This window comes from Microcaecilia unicolor, chromosome 6, assembly GCF_901765095.1.
Source record: "Microcaecilia unicolor chromosome 6, aMicUni1.1, whole genome shotgun sequence".
NCBI lineage: Eukaryota > Metazoa > Chordata > Amphibia > Gymnophiona > Siphonopidae > Microcaecilia > Microcaecilia unicolor.
In genome coordinates this window covers 130,079,579-130,100,385 of record NC_044036.1, presented here as the reverse complement: position 1 = coordinate 130,100,385, position 20,807 = coordinate 130,079,579, and the positions used below count along the sequence as shown (strand labels likewise).

Below are 20,807 nucleotides of genomic sequence, written 5' to 3'. Positions count from 1 at the left end.
TGAAGACGGACAGAGATGGAGCTTGAAGTACCGGCTCAGGAAGTCTATTCCAGGCATATGGTCCAGCAAGATAAAAGGAACGGCGTCTGGAGTTAGCAGTGGAGGAGAAGGGTGCAGATAAGAGATATTTACCCAGTGAACGGAGTTCCCGGGGAGAAGTGTAGGGAGAGGTACTGAGGAGCTGCAGAGTGAATGCACTTATAAATCAATAAGAGGAGTTTGAACTGTATGCGGACACAGATAGGGAGCCAGTGAAGTGACTTGAGGAGAGGGCTAATATGAGCATAGCAACATTGGCGGAATATTAGTCGCAGCAGAATTTTGAGAGATGTGAAGAGGAGAGAGATGGCTAAGTGGGAGACCTGTGAGAAGCAAGTTGCAATAGTCTAAGCGAGAGGTGATAAGAGTGTGGATCAGGGTTCTGGTAGTGTGCTCAGAAAAGAAAGGGCGAATTTTGGTGATATTATAGAGAAAGAAATGACAGGTTTTAGCAGTCTGCTGAATAAATCATAATACTCCAGGTGTTAAGATAGACCTGTGCAGTGCAGGGGAGTCAGGTCCTTAAGGGGGGGGGAGTGGGGGCAGAGGCACAGAAGCTCTGTTTTCCTCTGTGTTGGCTGGCTGCCTCCTGCCGGGAAGCTTCTGCAGATCCTTTTTCATGTTTTCCACTCCCTCTGGTGTGTCCACTCTGTTACAAATCTTAGTATCGACCGCAAAAAGGCAGACTTTACCTTCTAAACCTTCGGCAATGTCGCTCACAAATATATTGAACAGAATCGGCCCCAGCACCGATCCTTGAGGCACTCATCTTTCCTTCCTCTGAGTGAATTCCATATGACACCTTCTGGTGTCTGTCTATCAACCAGTTCCTAATCCAGTTCAGCATTTTGGGTCCTAACTTCAGCCTGTCAAATTTATTCAAGAGCCTCCTGTAAGGAACCGTGTCAAAGGCTTTGCTGAAATTTAAGTAGACTACATCTAGCGCACATCCTCAATCCAATTCTCTGGTCACCCACCCAAAGAATTCAATCAGATTCATTTGGCACAATTTAGCTTTGGTATAACCATGTTGTCTCGGATCTTGTAACCTATTGGCTTCCAGGAAATTCACTATCCTTTCCTTCAGCATTGCTTCTATTACTTTTTCAATAATTGAAGTGAGGTTTACTGGCCTGTAGTTTCATCACCACTTTAGTGAAGAGGGACCACATCCACTCTTCTCCAATCCCACGGAACCTCCCGTCTCCAAGGTTTTATTAAACAAATCTTTAAGAGGACCCGCCAGACCCTCTCTGAACTCCCTCAATATCCCAGGATGTATCCCGTCCGGTCCCATGGCTTTGTCCACCTTAATTTTTCAAGCTGTTCATAAACATTTTCTTCCGTGTGCTATATCCACTCCATTCTCATATGTACCTTTGCCAGTAAATCGTGGTCCTTCTCCAGGATTTTGTTCTGTGAACACAGACGTATTTGTTTAGCATGTTTGCTTTTTCCTCATAATTCTCCACATAGCAGTTCACGGCATCTTTCAGTCTCACAATTCCATTTTTAGTCTTCCTCCTTTCATTAATATACCTGGAAAAATTCTTGATGCCCCTCTTTACATTTCTAGTCATTTGTTCTGCCGTTTGCGCTTTTGCCAGACATATCTCTCTTGGCTTCTTTCAATTTCATCTCTGTGTTCGTCTTCTTGAGTTTTTCTGTATTTCATGATTAGAGAGGTGTGGTAGCTGTGTTATTCCACTTTTAAAGGTAATCAATAGCCCATTATAAACCATAAAGTTGTATTGCTATGTTTATCACCCTCCTCTCACCTATCTACCCCCATCCTGTTAGACTATCTCTGAAATGCTTTGATGTTCCCATGCATACCTCCTACCACCCCCACCCTTGGACTGTCAATGAAATGCTTGGATGTTTTACTTATACATACTGTCATCTACCACATTTGCTTATTTCCAATCTGACGAAGAAGGGCAACCTTCGAAAGCTAATCAAGGAATGTATTAAGTTATGTCCAATAAAAAGGGTATCATCTTAATTTCTTTTCCATGTTTTATTTTGTTTGATTTCCATTATCTGTATTTCATGAACGCCAACTCTTTAGGCTTTATTTTCTCAGCCACTTGCTTGGAGAACCATATCAGTTTCCTTTTCCTCTTGGTTTTTTTTTTACTTTCCTTACATAAAAGGTTAGTAACCATATTTATAGCTCCTTTCAGCCTGGACCACTGCCTGGATCACAGCCCGTCAGCTCTTTCTTCAGGTATTCTCTCATTTTGCTAAAGTCAGCATGTTTGAAATCCAGGACTGAGTTTTGAGTGGCTGCCCTCCACTTTAGTTGTTATACCAAACCAAACTGTTTGATGATCACTGGGTGGGCACCCACTCAGACATTTAAACACACTTTCCCCATTTGTGAGCACCAGATCCAGCATTGCTCCTCCCCTCATGGGTTCCATCGCCATTTGTCTAAGCAGAGCATATTGTAAGGCATCCACAATCTCTCTACTTTCTGATTCCACAGATGGAACTTTCCAAAACAAATTTAGCAGGTTGAAATCTCCCAGCAACACCACCTCTCTTTTCTTTCCCAACTTTTGGATATCTGTAACCAGATCTTTATCTAGTTCCTCCGATTGTGTTGGAGGTCTGTAGACAACGCTCATATGGACAGAGGTTCCATCATTTCTTTTCAAGGCGATCCATATTGCTTCTTCCTTTCCCCAGGCCCCTGGCGTTTCAGTTGCTATGATATCGTTTCTCATATACAGAGCTACTCCTCCACCTTTATCACCATCTCTATCCTTCCTAATAGATTGTAGCCTGGTTGTTTGCACCCCATTCATGGGAATCATTGAACCGTGCTCTCCATGATAGTAACAATGTCTAAGTCTGCCTCTAACAAGATCATAAACTTTGTTGCTTAGACTAAGAGCATTTGTGTCATCGCTTTCCAGGTATATTTCAGTGGCAGTCTATCTTCTGATTTCCTTGTGTCCACTATTATTAGATCAGAATAAGAGCTCTATGTACCTCCATGAAATTTTATTTCCCAGATCTGAAAGGAGTAAGATATGGAAAAATATTTGAACATCTCTCCCTATCAGATGGCGAAATTTTGGCTAATATTTGTTCCACAATGGATTATATATGTTTCCCGAAATAAACCGAAAACTTATTTCAATGATTTAATAGTAAAAGTTTGGAAAAATTTTTGACTCAAGCATAGTAAGTGAAATATGTATTGCTATTCCTGATGATATCTGACCAGTCTCAATTTCTATCTGCAGTAAACTTCTGGTATCTAGCGGAATATAAATGGATATATTGTATTGTATTGTATATGTGGCCATTCTATGTAACTTAAGCTTAATAACAAAAAAAACTCTTTGCAGACATGCAGTAAACTTGCATTACAGCTGTGCACTGACAGTAGTGCACGACTTCTGATGCAAGCCTACTGCAAAATTTTAACTCCCCGATTCAATAAACAAATAACATAGTGGCAATTTGAACGCCAAGGGAAAATTAGGTTCTTACCTTGGTAATTTTCTTTCCTTTAGTCATAGCAGATGAAGCCATTACGTATGGGTTGTGTCCATCAACCAGCAGGGGGAGATAGAGAGCACTCAACTTTTCACAGTACCTCATGGCCAGCCAGCTCCACTGCCTCTTCAGTATTTGAAGCTTCCAAAGCAGTATGGCAAACCAAAATGAGAATAACATGAACTTTCCTCACAGAAAACGATGGCCCCTTAACAAGGGCATGAACTCAAAAGGAGGGAATGAACACCATGACTCAAACTGGTGCCAAATCCTGGCATAAGCCACGGAAGTGGAACGCTTGCGGGCCTGCAGGAGAGTGGAAATGACTGTGTTTGAATAGCCTTTGTCCCTCAATTGCGCCCTCTCAATCGCCATGCCATAAGACCAAAGCGGCAGGCGTCCTCCATGGCTACCGGGCCCTGTGACAACAGGTTCGGTACCAGAGGTAAAGGAAGGGGAGCCTCCACTAGCATCTGTCGGAGGTCCGCATACCAAGGCCTCCTGGGCCAATCCGGGGCGATGAGGACCACTTCTCCTGGGTGCAGCTGAATCCGCAGGAGCACACGCCCTATCAAGGGCCACGGAAGGAACACATACCAAAGGCCCAGAGGCCAGGGTTGAGCCAAGGCATCCAACCCAGCTGAGCGAGGATCTCTCCGTCTGCTGAAAAGCACGGGACTTTGGCATTTGAGCTTGTCGCCATAAGATCCATTACGGGCTTGCCCCATTTGGCACATATCTGCAGGAATACTTCGCCTGCCAGTTCCCATTCCGCTGGATCGATTTGATGCCTGCTTAGATAATCGGCTTGCACGTTGCTCTGACCTGCAATGTGAGCTGCCGACAGAAACTGTAGATGCAGCTCGGCCCAGTGGCAAATCTGTTCGGCCTGCGCGGCCAACACTCTGCACTGAGTGCCGCCTTGTCGGTTTATGTAGGCCACTGTTGCCGTGTTGTCCAACATCACTCTGACAGCCAATCCTTCCAGGGTCACTTGAAAAGCCAGAAGCGCCTGAAACACCGCTTTCAACTCCAGGCGGTTGATGGACCACTCCGACTCCTCGGGTGTCCATAGACCCTGGGCATGCTTCCCCTTGCAATGTGCGCCCCAGCCCTTCAGGCTGGCATCTGTCACTACTAGACACCAATCGGGGAGCGCCAGCAGCATTCCTCGCCGCAGCATGCTGTCTGAGAGCCACCACTCCATGCTGAGTCGGGCCGCAGGGAGCCAAGAAAGTCTGCATTGATAATCCTGAGAAACTGGAGACCATCTTTGAAGTAGGGAATACTGTAGAGGTCTCAGGTGCGCTCTCGCCCAGGGCATCACTTCCAATGTGACTGTCATCGATCCCAGCAGCTGGACAATGTCCCAAGCTCGCGGGCGGGGCATCCTCAGGAGCAGACGGACCTGATTCTGAAGCTTGCACCGCCTTAGCTCGGGTAGGTATACATAGCCCGAGTCTGTGTTGAACCTGGCCCCCAAATATTCTAGAGATTGCGAGGGGGGTCAGGTAACTTTTGGCCATATTGACGACCCAGTCTAGCGATTGAAGTACTGAGACCACTCTGGCTGTAGCTTGATAGCTCTCTGTTACAGAGTCTGCTCTGATGAGCCAGTCGTCTAGGTACGGGTGAACCCTGATACCTTCTCGACTGAGAAAAGCAGCTACTACCACCATTACCTTCGAAAAGGTTCGGGGAGCTGTGGCGAGGCCAAAAGGCAAGGCCCGGAACTAAAAATGGTTTCCCAACACCAAAAACCTCAGAAACTTCTGGTGCGGGGGCCAAATTGGTATGTGCAAGTAAGCTTCTTTCAGGTCTAGAGACGTGAGAAACTCTCCTGGCTGTACCACAGCAATGACGGAGAACAGGGTTTCCATGTGGAAATGCCGCACTCTCAGGGACTTGTTTAATTCTTTTAAGTCCAGAATAGGGCGAAAAGACCCACCTTTTCGCGGCACCACAAAGTAGATGGTGTATCGGCTGTAGCCGTGTTCGGCGGGAGGTACCGGGGACACGGCCCCTAACTGAATCAGACCTTGCAAAGTCTCCTCTACCGCCACCCATTTGGCGGCAGAACCGCATCGGGACTCCACAAACACATCTCTTTCTGGGGCGTTGAATTCTATTCTGTAACCATCTCTGATCAGGTCCAGAACCCACTGATCTGAGGAAATATTGGCCCACTCCTCGGCAAAGAGGGAAAGACATCCTCCGATGACAAGAAGCGAGGAGGGGGCCGGCGCACCAACATTGAGAGGGTCGCCCCTGAACTCCAGGCCTAGAGCCGGTGGCTGCGGAATGCTTGTCCGAGCGAAGGAGTTCCTCTGCTGAAAAACGGGCACGAGAAGTGAACCCAGCAGAACGTCCCGGGCAGTACCTTCTAGCTTCACGGAAGCGAGGTCTATAAGAGGAGTGGACCGCCTGGCCCTTGGAGGAAGGCCTCGGCCTATCTTCGGGCAAGCGCTGGGGTTTAGGATCTCCCAGGCCTTTAACAATTTTTTTTTCCAACTCCTCACCAAATAGGAGAAGGCCTTGAAAGGGCAACTTCACCAACCTTTGCTTAGAGGCCATGTCCGCTGCCCAATGTCGTAGCCAAATAAGACGGCGAGCCGCCACTGCTACTGCCATTTGTTTAGCCAAAGCTCTGGCAATATCATAAAGGGCATCAGCCAAAAGGACAAGGCTGACTCCAGCTGCGGAGCCACATCCGAGAAGGGCTCCGCTCCATCTCCGGGCTATTCCACTGCCTGTTGCAACCACACCAGGCAGGTTCTAGCAGCATAACAACTGCATGCAGACGCCCGAACAGTAAGACCTGCAATTTCAAAGGACCGTTTAAGTGCTGCTTCCAGCCTACGGTCTTGTATATCCTTCATGGCAACTCTTCCTTCCACAGGGAGGGTAGTTCTCTTTGTCACCGCAGTGACTAGGGCATCTACTTTAGGCATTGCAAAGCGAGCCAAATGCTCCTCACGCAGAGGGTATAATTGCCCCATAGCCCTGGAAACTTTCAAAGGTCCCTCGGGGTCAGCCCACTGAGAGGAAATAAGCTCTTGGATGGAGTCATGCAAAGGAAAGGCTCAAGCAGGCTTTTTGGTACTAGCCATCCTAGGATTCACAGAGGAGGCCATGCCACTGTCAGGCTCTTCAATAGAAAGGACCTGTAGGGCATCTGAAATAAGCGCTGGCAGCTCATCACGATGGAAAATCCTCACCGCGGAGGGATCATCCAGATCCTGTGGTAATTCTGCACCTGACTCTGGCTCCTCAGACCACGAAGGCCTGCCAGAACTCTCCAAATCCTCACAGCCCGACCACGGGGGGGGGGGGGGGGGAGGTGCACCACAATCTGAAGGGGAATTAGCCCTTCTACGCTTTTCTTTATGCCAATTATCAGGGAAAATAGCCTCAGTGGGCAGTCTCAGGCCAGAATCCACCGGGGGGGGGGGGGGGGGGGACAATAGAAGGGGCCTCAGACGACCCTTGAGGGAGAGCTCTTTTCAGCATGTATGCTTTATGCAATAACAACACAAAATCAGGGGAGAAAAACTCGCCCTGGGCACCCAGATCCCGTCCAGGGCTAGCCGCTCCCTGAATAGCCTCAATTCGAGGTCCCCCAGGCTCAGGGCTCTCCGTCTCTACGGAGGCCGCGCCATGCGGAGAATTCAAAATGGCATCCGCTGCCAGCTCTGAGCGGGAAGAATCATCGTTCGCCATGCTCGGGCCGGCTCTTATACCTGTACAGCATGATTTACAGAGCCCCGCTGCTGATTTGCGCTTGCCACACCGGGAACAGCACTTTACATTTTCTGCAGCCATCGCCGAAAACGGCGGGAAAATTCAAAATGGCGGTTTCGTGCCAAAAACGCCCCGATCGCGGGCCCACCCCGGAGGAGTTAGAAAACAATCTTACCTCACCGGACCGAGTATCACAGCTCCGGTCCCATAGAAGAATCAAAGGAAAACCTCTGTTCCATTTTTTTTTTTTTAACGCTGTGAGGAAAGCAGAGGTAATAAGAACTCCGGAGGCTCAGATGAGTGGGAAAGGCAGGGAAAGGCAAACCAATGTGCCTGCATCCACTGAGTGGGAAAGTACAGGGAAAAGCAAGCTAATATGTCCACATCCACGGGGGCATGGGTAAGGCAGGGAAAGGGCTAACCTATATGCCTTCAAAGTGAAGCTGCTATAGCCTCTAACACCCCGGCTAACAACTGGCAAGCCAGGAGCCACCCCCAGGCAGATTTTTGATGGAGCTCGAAGAAGCTGCAGCCACCCTGCTTGGGGAGATAGAGAATACTGGAGAGGCAGTGGAGCTGGCTGGCCATGAGGCACTGTGAAACGTTGAGTGCTCTCTATCTACCACTGCTGGTTGATGGACACAACCCATACGTAATGGCTTCATCTGCTTGATGACAAGGAAGTGTGTGTTTTCAGAAACAGTGTACATCAAGGCATTATACACTATTTGCTGCACTGAAGAGCTGAAAATGGCAAACAAAATGATAGGAAAATAAATACACTCTGCATTCCCTCCTACCCCTGACACCCAAACTAAAATCCATGGTAGTGAAGTAGACCCAACTCCTTCCCACGACCCCCCTCCATGTGCACCCTGAACAACAGGCACAATGGAACGCCCGACTATGTGCAATGCATCGCTTATTTGGCAACTTGACCCTGTGGGGTGCGTCCCAGGATGCACTGCATGGGGTCAGGCAGAGCCATTTTGCAAGATGGTGGCATGGAGGCAGAAGCAAGTGGACATTGCTCCTGCCTCCCATTTTCATGGGGGTTCCAGGGGACCACTTGCAGGGCAATTGATAATCTGAGATGAACCTCTTCCTTTTTTAAAGCCATGCTCTTACTGTCTACACCTCCTCTGACTTAGTATTAAAGCCCCACCATTGAGCTCATCCTTTCAGCCTTCTATGCACTTCTCTGCATCGGCACAGAATAGCTAATAGCCTCATTACCAGCCATTTTAATATGCTGTGGATGGATGTCTAAGGCAAAGCTTCTGTATAAACTCCTTTTCTGACTCTGTCTGCCCAAACAATTCAGTGCTAAAGCCACCCAGCACACTTCCACTGCATCAGCAACAGGGTAAGAAACTTGCTGTAGGGAGAGGAGGCTGGAGTCTGGAAGCAGGAGTGAGCTTGCGTTGCAATGCTCTCAGGACTGGGTTAAACCAGGAAAACTAAGTGGGAATGAGCTCTTTACTAGGTACAGGAAATCAGACTACAAAATACACATTTCGGCAAGCACTTACCCCAGGGTGTTGATAAATCCATTTACAGACCCCTCGGCATAGAGGGAGACAATGTCACCAACATGGAGAAAGCTTGACATTGTGTCAGACATTCTACCAGGGATGCCCTAAAAAAACAAGAGATGCAAATTTTAAACCCAGTTTACTCTTATTATGAACATGCAATAAGTTGGGACAGAGTCCTCCAACCTTGATAATCTGTTGGCATCATCATTTAACTGGCCCCGACCTCAGGTCATGAAATATTACCCTAAAGCACTCTTAAATTAAATGTAAGCATGGCATAAGGTAATCTTCCATACCTCAGTCGCAATAAAATTAACATGGCTCAGATCCCAACTTGCTTGGCCTAGTACAGAGTTTCCACGTTACTCAGCTCTAAAAGTGAGATTTTATGCCAGCGCTGGATTTCTGACAACCTTGTCCTGACATATTATCGGACCTGCACAACTGATTTCAATGAGTAGAATCAGACTGCAGACAGCACACTGTTTTGGGATGTAAGTGTGAAACCAGAACAGGCCAAAAAAGTCTCCCTACTGCAACTGGGTAACTTGGAAGCTCTGCTAGTAGTGCCTGGGTATGCCACAAAAGTGATGCACATAGGCCTGGGAAGGAACACCACTGCTATGACAGCATCCTGTGCTGACCAATGAGCAGCACTTAGGATGCACCTCAGAGCCACCCTCTCTGCAACCCATGGTGCAAGACTAAATAGGGGGAAAAAAGCAGAAACCCATGAACCTTGCCATCTGGTTGAACAGCAAGCACACACTGTGCAGGAAAGAGCAGTACAGCAGCCCAACCTTAGAGGAAAAGCAGTCGAAAAATAAGCTCAGGGAAAGGAACACAGAGCTCAAGCAGTAAAAGATATTTTTAACTGCATCTGGCCAGAGACTGCTACATTTTCCCCATGGACATGAGACATGCAACCTTCCTTGTCTACTAGGATGTGACATGGTAGGCATCAGACTGAAGTCTACTTAGTGTTGGGATTTTGGTTCAAAGATAACTGGGCAGAGCCATGCTAGAAGGAGAACAAGAGCATCATTACCTCTCTTCAGAAGAAAGCTATGTGCACAGCCCCTTAAAACCAGCACTGTTACAAACCCTCTTACCAGGGCAGCACATTAGGCGGGAAATATTAATGCAGGATTAACAGTGGAAGCAGGCAAGAACCTTTTATCCAGTAGTTTACATTTATGCATGAGAAGAATGTGACCTGGCTGAGACCTAAGAACATACCGCCAGCAACAAAAAAAAACGGCCCTACATATTCCGCACAAGTTACTCCTCAGGGAATCTGGCCCAAAAATGTAATCTACTGGGCAAAAATTCTGAATGCTTTGAATGTTTCTCTGTCAGAAGACCTGGCTCCTCCCTGCCACAGGCTCAACCCTCCCCAGCTCGATCTCTTCCTCTCAGCAGCTTCAGCCCTCAGCTTTCACAGTCCCCTAGTCCTTTGTGGGTAAGAACTAGGGTACCAAGAAAGCTAAAGGCTGAACCTGTGAAGGAAGAGATCAAAGCTACCCACACACCTCCCCCTGCCTTTCTTTGTCTTTCCACTCCCCCTGTTCTCCATGGAAGCTTACCACATTTTGGGATTCTGCCAGGTATTTGTGACCTGAGAAGGGCCTTGGTCTGACCCAGTATGGCAGTTCTTTTATTGTCAGCCTAGAGAGGCAGCGAGCACCACCCTGGTTACCTCAAAGAAACGGACCACATTTGACAATTGCCCCAACTCTGGAGTACTTTCTCCACATGGGTTAATTTTGCACATACTCTGCTAGGAGTGAACCTTACTCATAAGGCAGGGTATAAAATTTACTGCTAATGATCTCCTTAATTCATGCACTGTGCTAAAGAGCATCCTGCAGCCCATCAGGCACAATGGAATCAACGCTGTAAGTGGGCACCCCAAAGTAAAGTAGGAGGAGCCTATTCCGTAACAGTCTCATAACATAAGAGCAGCCATACTGGGTCAGACCAATGGTCCATCTAGCTCAGTATCCTCTTTCCAAGAGTGGCCAGTACCTGGCAGAATCCCAAATAGTAGCAACATTCCATGCAGAATCCCAAAGGGTAGCAACATTCCATGCAGAATCCCAAAGGGTAGCAACATTCCATGCTACCAATCCCAAGGCAAGCAATGGCTTCCCCTTGTCTGCAGAATACTATCCACCTGCCTCACGTTTAGGCATCTACAGTTACACCAGCTACGGCGCCATCCTAAGCGCAGAAGGGAAACACATAATTTACAGTATTTGTAAGTTACCCATGTAAAGGGGGAGCCTCGCCTATGTCCCACCTATGCAAATAATCGCTATAAGTTAAGCAGGTATTTGTAGTTGTGCCAGTACAACACACATTTATTGTACATGTGGGCACCTAAGTTTCAGAGGCCAGTGAGGCCTACTCCAATATCTGTCTGTCCCATTTTCTTAGCCCCCAATTCTTTAAGAAGTGTATCCACATCTTCATGCGCTAGGAATGTTAGACTGACAGGCCTTCCTCCCTGTTGTGCTGTTATGTCCTCTTTCAATCCTTTGGAACTTTTTCTGTGCCCAAAGAAAACAGAATGAGCTGTCAGAGCTCTCATTCTCCTGCTGTGTACCCCATCATTCCCACCGCCTTTTCCACTCATTAATATAGTGTAAGTTCTTCTACCTCTTGGGGGTAATGGTTCCAAATGGGTTTGTTTTGCACATACTACAAAAGTAATACAACCCCCATTCATTTTCCTTTGAGGCAGTTACATTTTTATGTTACTGCAAAGGCGAAATTGTCTTAAGGCCCAATTAGGTGGAATGAATTGCCATCAAGGCTGCATTTACTGCAGTATCTGACACCTAAGAAACAGTTAAAGGAATTGCTATTTACACAGGCAGGATTTAGATGATTCCATGCATTTTTATGAGGGTTGAAGAGACAATGTTTGAATTTTATATGATAACTATATGTGTATGTTTTATGTGATTTGTTTCAATGATTGCTTATGCATTTTGTTACCCGCCTAGTTAATAGGAAGGCTATAAATGTTTAAATAAACATCTAAATACTTTATTGCCTAAGTTTATATTCCTTAACTGTTGGCTCCTCATTGCTTTACAAGTATGTATGCGTGTTTCAAAAGTTTCATAAATAAAATATTTAATTTTTTTTTTTTAAGTAATGCACCCCCTATACTTCTAAGCCAGGGTATGGAGAGTGTGACTGCAGTCTCACAAATTTACTACTAATTCTCACCATAGTATCTGCACTGTGCCAGAGAGCTTCCTTCAGGTGTGTGGAGGGGGGGGGGGCAGTTGAAAGGATGTAAAAAAAAATATATAGTACCAGAGAAGCCGGAGTCTGCAGAAAAAGCTCAAAACAATTTCTACATTTGGCCAGATTCAGTCTGTTCCTTGCATGCCATTTATATATGTAAAACTTATAGGGAATTGTGCATGGAAACTGTTTTTAAGATCATTCCTGTGTGAAAAGGTTTAATAACTTCACGTATGCCCCTGTATCGTGCCTTACCTTCACAGCTGGGCCCTTCCAACATCACACTTCAGTTTTACTCTTCTCTATTCTTTCCTTTAGGTAGCTAACAAACATTCTCTTGAAACTACCTGGGTAGCTGTGTCCGTTGTTTGGGCCTGCAGAATGGAAAAAGTCCAGTCTGCCCATCAATAAAAACTACTAAGCTCTACAATCCTTTCCTCTCCCTCAGAGAAACTCTATTTGTCCCACAGTTTCTTGAATTCAGATACTGTCCTCATCTCCATCACCTTCAATGGGAGTTCGTTCCACACATCCACCACCATTTCAGTAAAAAATGAAAGGTTTTTCTTCGATTACTCCCAAGTCTACCCCTTTTACCTTTATCCTAAGCCCCTTATTCAAGAGCTTCATTTTAACTGCTCAAGGTCTGCCTTCTGTGTTTATATTAGCGTTATTTAAATGCCTCATCAGCACTATCCTGCTGAGGTCACCCTCTGAGGAGATTCCACCATCCTGCTTATATCCTTTTGAAGGTGGTTTCCAGAAGTGGACAGTACTCTAAATTAGGTCTTACCAGAAAAAGATACAGTATACAGAGGCATCACCACCTCTCGCTATGCATCCTTCTGGATTTTGCCATCAGCTTTTCTAAGGCTGAAAACCCAAAATGGTTAAGAAATAACAAGCCTCTAAAGAATTCCTGTGGCACAGAATAAAGAACAAAGAGAAAAAATTCTATAACCTTAAAAAGAGAGACTAATGGGCTCGCTTCCTACCTGCTGGGAGACTGAGAAAATACTGAGGCTAGGGTCACATGACTAGGGCTCCTATTGGCTCTCTAGAGTGAGAGTTTTTTCCTCAGTCTCCACCTGCTGGAAGGCGAGCACAACCCATCAGTCCAATCCTGGGCCGGTCCGGAGGGGTGCTAAGGAAACCACCTTGAACTGTTTCAGGATAAGGCAGGGGTTGCATATAGAGAATAGATAACCCACATAAAAGCTACCATACTGGCTCAGGCCAAAGGGCCATCCAACTCAGCACCCTGTTTTCAACAGTGGCCAGACCAGGTCACGAGTACCTGGCAGAATCCCAAAGAGTAGAAACACTCCATGCTATCAATCCCAGAGGGTGGGGGGGGGGGGAGTGAGTTTTCCCAAGTCTGCCTTAATGTTTATGGAGGACTTTTCTTCTAGGAATTTGTGTACAACTTTTTTTTTTAACCAGCTATACTAACTGCTTCTACCTCTTCCTTTGGGAATGAGTTCCAGAACTTAACTATGCACCAAGGGAAAACAAATTGCAGATTTGTTTTCATGTCCTAATTCCTTGTACTTTTTGAAAGGGTGAACAATTGATTCACTTTTACCCAGAATTATGTAGATCTCTATTGTATCTCCCCCTCAGCTGTCACTTCTCCTCTTTAGCCTCTCCATATACAAGAGTTTTCTATCCTCAATCATTTTGGTCACCCTTTGTATTTTTTGTAAATTCCACTATGTATTAGTTGCGTCACCAGTCATTGATCAGTTAACCTTATTTTGGTTTCTGCACCCCTTTAAGGAACCCCTAGTTTAAATAAACTGTTATGAGACCTCTGCAGAGATGGTCTAATGATCAGTGTAGTGCAGCTAAATAATCTTATACCAGAACTGAACCATTCTAAACCTTACAAATTGTGTCATCTGATCAGATAGCTATTTAAAGTTGTTAAATTGCATGCAGATAGAAGTTAGAGTTGGACCTTAGGTGACTGGAGGACTGGTCATCCAAATGGCAGATGACAAATTTAAAATGATGCACATTGGGAAGAATAACTCAATTGTAGCTACATAATGCTAGGCTCTACATGCCTAGGAAAAGGATCTGGTTGATGTTTTTTTTCGGGGGGGGGGGGGGAGGAGGTTATTTTGTTTTTATACATTTCCCATGGTCTCAGGCACTGCATTTGACCCATCCCTGATCTGGACATTGAGCATAGTACAATAAGGTATAAGTACATAAGTATTGCCACACTGGGAGAGACCAAAGGTCCATCAAGCCCAGCATCCCATTTCCAACAGTGGCGAATTCAGGTTACAAATACCTGGTAAGATCCTGAAAAAGTTCAATACATTTTATGTTGCTTATCCCAGAAATGAGCAGTGGATTTTCCCCAAGTTCATTTTAATAATGATCTATGGACTTTTCCTTTAGGAAGCCATCCAAACCTTTTTTAAACCCCGCTAAGCTAACCGCTTTTACCACATTCTCTGGCAACGAATTCCAGAGTTTAATTACACGTTGAGTGAAGAAAGATTTTCTACGATTTGTATTAAATTTACTACTTTGTAGCTTCATCGCATGCCCCCTAGTCCTAGTATTTTTGGAAAGAGTAAACAAACGATTCACGTCTACCCGTTCCACTCCACTCATTATTTTATAGACCTCTATCATATCTCCCCTCAGCCGTCTCTTCTCCAAGCTGAAGAGCCCTAGACGCTTCAGCCTTTCCTCATAGGGAAGTCATCCCATCCCCTTTATCATTTTCATCGCCCTTTTCTGTACCTTTTCTAATTCCACTACATCTTTTTGGAGATGCGGCAACCAGAATTGAACACAATATTCGAGGTGCAGTCGCACCATGAACCGATACAAGGCATTATAACGTCCTCATTTTTATTTTCAATTCAACTATAAAAACAGGAGCCAAGAAAGTGTGTGAACCACAGGTATGATGAGAATTACAAGTTCTCACCATTAGCATGGTGTAATTTAAACCAGTCTACCATATGCAATAAAAGGGTATAAGTGCAAAACATATAGGAACCATAAGAGTAATTCAGAATCACTCGATGATACAGTTTGCGAACCCTAGTTTTCTTAGCACAATTTGCTAATTAGAACAGATCAGGTAACAAATAATTTAGCCTGCAGATTACATTTGAATGACTGAGTTTGGGCATCCTGTCCTATATAAAAGGTTTGATCATAGTGGAAACACATCATGCCTAGATTAAAAGAAATTTAGGATCTACAACAGAAAACAGTTGAAGCTCATCTGGACAGGTTGCAAGATCATTTCTATACGTTTGGAGCACCCATCCACTATGACAATTTACAGACGGAAAAAGTTGACTACAAGGCTACCTGGAACAAATGCCCTGCCAAAATCACTCCAAGAGCAAACTGAAAATCACCCACAAAGTCATCAAGAACGACAGACTAACAAGGAGCCACAGGGCTGTCTAGCTGCAAACGAGGATACATCAGAAAAAAATCTTGAAATCGAGAGGAGTATAGGTAAGGAAGCCACATTGCTCCCTGCCTCAGATTTGTCAAAGAGCATCTGGTAGATCCATAAACCATCTAGAATAACATACTCAGGTCATGTCAGATCAGGCTGACCATATTTGCTCAGTGACAAATGTTTGGAAAAACAGACAAAAAAAAAAGCAAGCATGATCTTTCAGAACCTCATATCTTGACTATGAAACATGGTGGTCAAAGTATCGAGAGTGTGAGGCTACTCTCCTGCATCAGGACCTGGACTGGCTTGCCATCATTGATGGAACCATGAATTCTCCGACGTAAAACAGAAAGTGTCAGGCTGAAAGAAAAGTGGATCATGCAGAAAACTCAAGAGGAAAATTCAGTCACAACTTAAACTACTATGTTACAACAAAACCTAAGTGAACTGTTGAAGACCTCAAATGTCACCAGAATTGTTTCAATTTATACAAAGGAATGGTACCCACTAGTTATCTAATGAAGGGTTCACATATTTTTGCACAGGCATAGTCATTGTTGAACCTTTTTGTGAAATAATTCAAATAAATTGTCCGAGTTATTTATTTAGTGAGGTTCTTTTGCTAGGGTTTAGATTAATATGCTTAAATAAGACAAATTGAGATATTTCAATCCACTTCAGCATTACATTCCCAAGGTAACAAGCTATTTATTCCTCCTGCAGCAAAATCACTTTTAACCTAGGGCGAGGACTTGAGTGTTTATTCCATAACAGAACAACAAAAAATATGCCCACCATGTCTGTTTGCATCTGATGATTTAATGCTTGCTTACACCCCAATAAAAATCTCTTCCCCAATGAGGGGGGCAAATAAGATAATGGAGGTATTTAGACTGGGTTATTTTCTATTAAAATTTATTACTAGTGCTGTCAATTACATATTATAATATAGAGCATCCTAGGAGGTTTGGTTCACAAAACCTCTCAGCATTGTATGTAAGAATCGATCATAAAAGCATAAAACAAATTTACCTTCCTATTCAACCCCAAACACAAAAACAAAATTAGTTAAAAGGCAAAGCAAAAACATCCCTCCTCAGATCAGGAGGACTTTACTGCAAGACAAACGGCCATTTCTTGCTCAAGCCTGAGACAGGTGCAAAAGCCCTTCTCCAACAAGTCTGTCTGTCTTTTTAGCCAGAGAACAAGATCCCATTACAATGCTCCGAGGAGCTCCAGAGGTGACCCAAACCCATGCTACTGCACAGCTGCCCATCCATCCCATGGCCTCCAAAAGAAGACATCAAACTGCTGAAAAGCAGTTAAAAACCCATCATTACCTTCACCCACAAAGCACGTAGGTGTTGTACACGAGGAATCACAGGAGAAGAACAAACCTCTCTGAAGCAGAAGAAACCTCTGGCCTCAACTGCACAGGGCATATCTTACCATAACAGGCATCACACAGCACCAATTAGAGAAAAAGCATTTCACAAAATGGGCAATGCTGCAAAATGTATCCTTTCTTCTCAAAGACAATAGAATAGTGTTTGGAGAGAAAGCTGAAAAGTTGCCTAAAGTAATTGGCACCAAATCCGAGGAATGTATTATTAAATTGTGTTAAAAGAAACCTAAGGCCCTGGTTATTAAGGTGAGCTAGAGTTTTTAGCGCATGCTAAAAGCTAGAGTGGCCCATATGTTCCTATGGGTGACTTTAGCGTTTAGAACACACTATAATGCTAGCATGCCCTTAGCACTGCTTAATAAACAGGGCCCCCAATGATGTAGCTGGACGATTATGTCTTTTGCATAATGAAATGACAATTTTGGAGACCTTCGATACCCCTTCATCAGGCAACGTCTAATTTTATGGCATTCCAGGAAACAGCAAAGCATGCAGTTTGCAACATCCAAAAGTTTTTAAAAAATCATAGAAGCAGACATGGTGGATAAAAAAGTAGTTTAACAGACCAATTAAAATCACGCGCCAGGGTATGCCGCCTGAAGAGACTCCCCTGGAGCTTGCAGGTTCTGTATTGAGTTGCCCCTGATGCAGCCCATGTAGGGCGTGATTTTAATTGGTCTGTTCATAAACCACCTTTATCATCCATTGTGTCTGCTTTCAATTTTAAATTGTGTTGATGCAAAAACATAGACCAATGAGGAACTAGCAGCACTGCACTCCTGGCTGGATTGAATAGGTACAAGGCAGCCACTACTGAAGGTCTTCAAAATAATAAAAATAATTTACATGTGTATCATTATTAAATAAGTGCATGGAATTGTGGCAGGCAATATTTTTGGAACACTGATGGGAGTGATATATTTGTGTACGGCTTTTTGTGACACTGAATATTCCCCTTCTACACAGAACAATTTTTTCTACCTATTAAATATTGCTTTGAGTCGACAGTTGTCTAGGCAGGACTTTTATCATCATGCCTAATGAGGAGCTGCAACTTTCTTCTACTTAAGCTCAAATTCTCAGAGCTCTGAATTAAGAAGCAGCGAGGTCTTCAAAGCTCCTGCACTGCAACACTTTCCCTGGACCTCTACACACTAACCAGCTGCACAGACCACAAACAGGAGCATCAATGGTTTTGGGTATAATCACTTTTAGGACAAATATTGCTATAATATGAAGTATTCTCCCTCTGTTCCCAGATCACATCACTGTGGGTATTTATGAGTATATACCACATGTAATGGGTCACATCTCCTGTGCAGTTCTGTACAACTTCAAAAGCTCTAGGGAGCCCAAAGCAGAAAGCCACGCACCAGTGACCGAGAATGTGGCTTCTACCACGATATTAACAAGAAAAGTTTGCTGCAGTGATGCTGTAAGCTATTGAGATCCAAATTCAACTCAGGGAAAGCCTGCCTGACACATGTGAACAAAGCTTCTGTGGTAAGGGCACCTTCGCAGCACACATCCAAGCAAAAACAAACACCTGCACCAGAACCACAATCTTGCTAAAATTTCTTGGTTTAGGTGCAGCTCTTTGTTCAGACTTGAATACAGCTGTTACCTCCGGATCTGTTCTGGGGTTTTAGGGTATTTTTTGTTTGTTTTCAATCAAAAGAAGCAGTTTATAATTGTCTATTACAAATTTCTAGTATCCGCAACGATCATAGAGTTCCATCTCGGCTCATAGGATAGCGATTCCTCCTATTTCTCATGCATATTGGGTATCTACTCGAACTAGAACTTTTTTGGCTGCTTCCAGCACTTTGGAATGATCTCCCCAAACTGATTCATGCACGTCTGCCAGATTCCTACGGTGTCTATGAAGTTCTTGTTTTTATATGTACACCAGGGAGATTTGTAAAGGTTTGGAAGTGTGGAGGTGAATTTTCAATAGGACATCTAAATCTGACTTAAATCCAATAAGGAACATAGCCATTTTCAAACCTGAAATAGTCTTTTCGAAAATGGCCATTGGCTAGACATTGCTGTACTCAGTGCATCTATCTTTTCTGGACCATTTTTGACAAAAAAAAAAAAGCCAAGTGAAAAATGCACAAAAACAAGCCATTGGGATGTAGGAGGAGCCATCATTCTTAGTAGACTGGCCACACAGCCATCCCAGCCAGCAGAGCAGTGGGGCATCTTAGGGGACACTGCAATGGACTTCACATAAAAGGTCCCATCTCACCACTACCCCCTTATATTATATAGGGAGCCCTCCAAAACCCATCTGTATCCAACCATACAACACAATAGCCCTTATGGCTGCAGGTGTCACCTATATGTGGGTATAGTAGATTTTTGGTGGGTTTTGGAGGGCTCGCACTTTTCACCACAAGTGTAACAGTGAGATATGGACTGGGGTCTCCTTCTCTACAGTGCACTGAAACGACCACTAGGCTACTCCATGGACCTGCTTGCTGCTCTAATACATAGTAACATAGTAGATGACGGCAGAAAAAGACCTGCACGGTCCATCCAGTCTGCCCAACAAGATAAAGTCATATGTGCTACTTTTTGTGTATACCTTACCTTGATCTGTATCTGTCATTTTCAGGGCACAGACCGTACAAATCTGCCCAGCACTATCCCCACCTCCCACCACCGGCTCTGCCACCCAATAGGACCAGTCATAACAACTGAACCTGTCAGAGGCTGGTATGTACTATTTCTTTCACATCTTTGGGGGGGTGGAAGGGGGGTCATGTCTTAATCCCTCCAGTGGTCGGTCATTTGAGGCACCTTTTTCTGAATTAGTCATTAATAAAACCCAAAATGTCTAGGTTTTAGCCCTGGATATTTTTCCTTTGTTCCATTATGGCAGAAAAACATCCGAGTGTTAGAACGCTCAAATCCCACCCCTCACACACCCCCTTGTGATTTAGATGAACTTCAGATGAACTGTATAGAAATATTTCTTTTAAAATAGGTTTCAAATGCCACTTTCTGCCGCTTTTTGGATGTTTATCTGTTTTGAAAATGAGCCCCATAGTAACTTCTAATAAACTATAACCCACCATCGTGCCAATACACCTGTTGGTTAGTTGGATTTATAAGTAAATGGGTATCCATGAAGCCTTTCAGACTGGTCTATGCTGAATATAATGTGACAACAGTAATCTGTCCCCCCACCCCTTAACTGTTCCTCTCCTCTCTTCCCCCCTTCAGAATCTTCCAGTCCCATATTTGCTCATCTTTCTGCCATTCATGGGTCTGTAAAGCCATGATCCCGTAATGCTCAGATATCCCAGCTTCTCTATTACATTCTGTACTGTCGGGAGCTCTACTTTTTACCAGTGCTTTGCTAGAACTATTCTTACAGCTAAAGTCATCAATCTGTCCTTAGGTCCATCAATCCCTCCCACCCTCCCAATAGCAATGCTATTCCCATTTTACATGCGATTGAATCATGGTGAAGACCGCCTTCCAAAATTCTTTAACTGCAGGACATTCCCACCAGACATAAGACCCATGTCCTTTCCCTACTCTCTGAAAATAGTTGTACGTGCTCTGGTGTGCAGTACCATCACATCATCAATTTAATTGCATTTTCAATCACCTGAAGCACATTAGATATTCTAACAGCCTATAACAATGAATGTCTTCCCGATCTACCCCTCTAGTTCTTGGCCTATGCCCTTCTCCCACACCTTCATATAACCAGGATTCCAACCTGGTTCCTCATTTAGTACCTTCTATAGTGTAGAAATGCACCCCCACTGAGTTGGCTTCCCCACCAATTAGAAAAATCGTACTTTTCCCTTCTCACTTTAACCAATACACCCTTTAATATAAAGTTCTT

General features: G+C 44.5%; 1 protein-coding gene across 4 annotated transcripts in view; it reads right to left on the bottom strand.

The window, feature by feature from the left end:
- ITPR1 (inositol 1,4,5-trisphosphate receptor type 1) overlaps nucleotides 1-20,807 on the bottom strand; it is a 337,019-nt gene that overhangs the window by 309,169 nt on the left and 7,043 nt on the right. For 3 of the 4 annotated variants that reach the window (XM_030206558.1, XM_030206560.1, XM_030206561.1), the window contains exon 2: nucleotides 8,826-8,932. In XM_030206558.1, the coding sequence (XP_030062418.1) occupies nucleotides 8,826-8,917 (92 nt within the window). In that variant the 5' untranslated portion in view covers nucleotides 8,918-8,932. Of the gene's footprint in view, nucleotides 1-8,825; nucleotides 8,933-16,877; nucleotides 16,907-20,807 lie in introns of those variants that run through there. The other variant, XM_030206559.1, reaches the window with a different exon arrangement.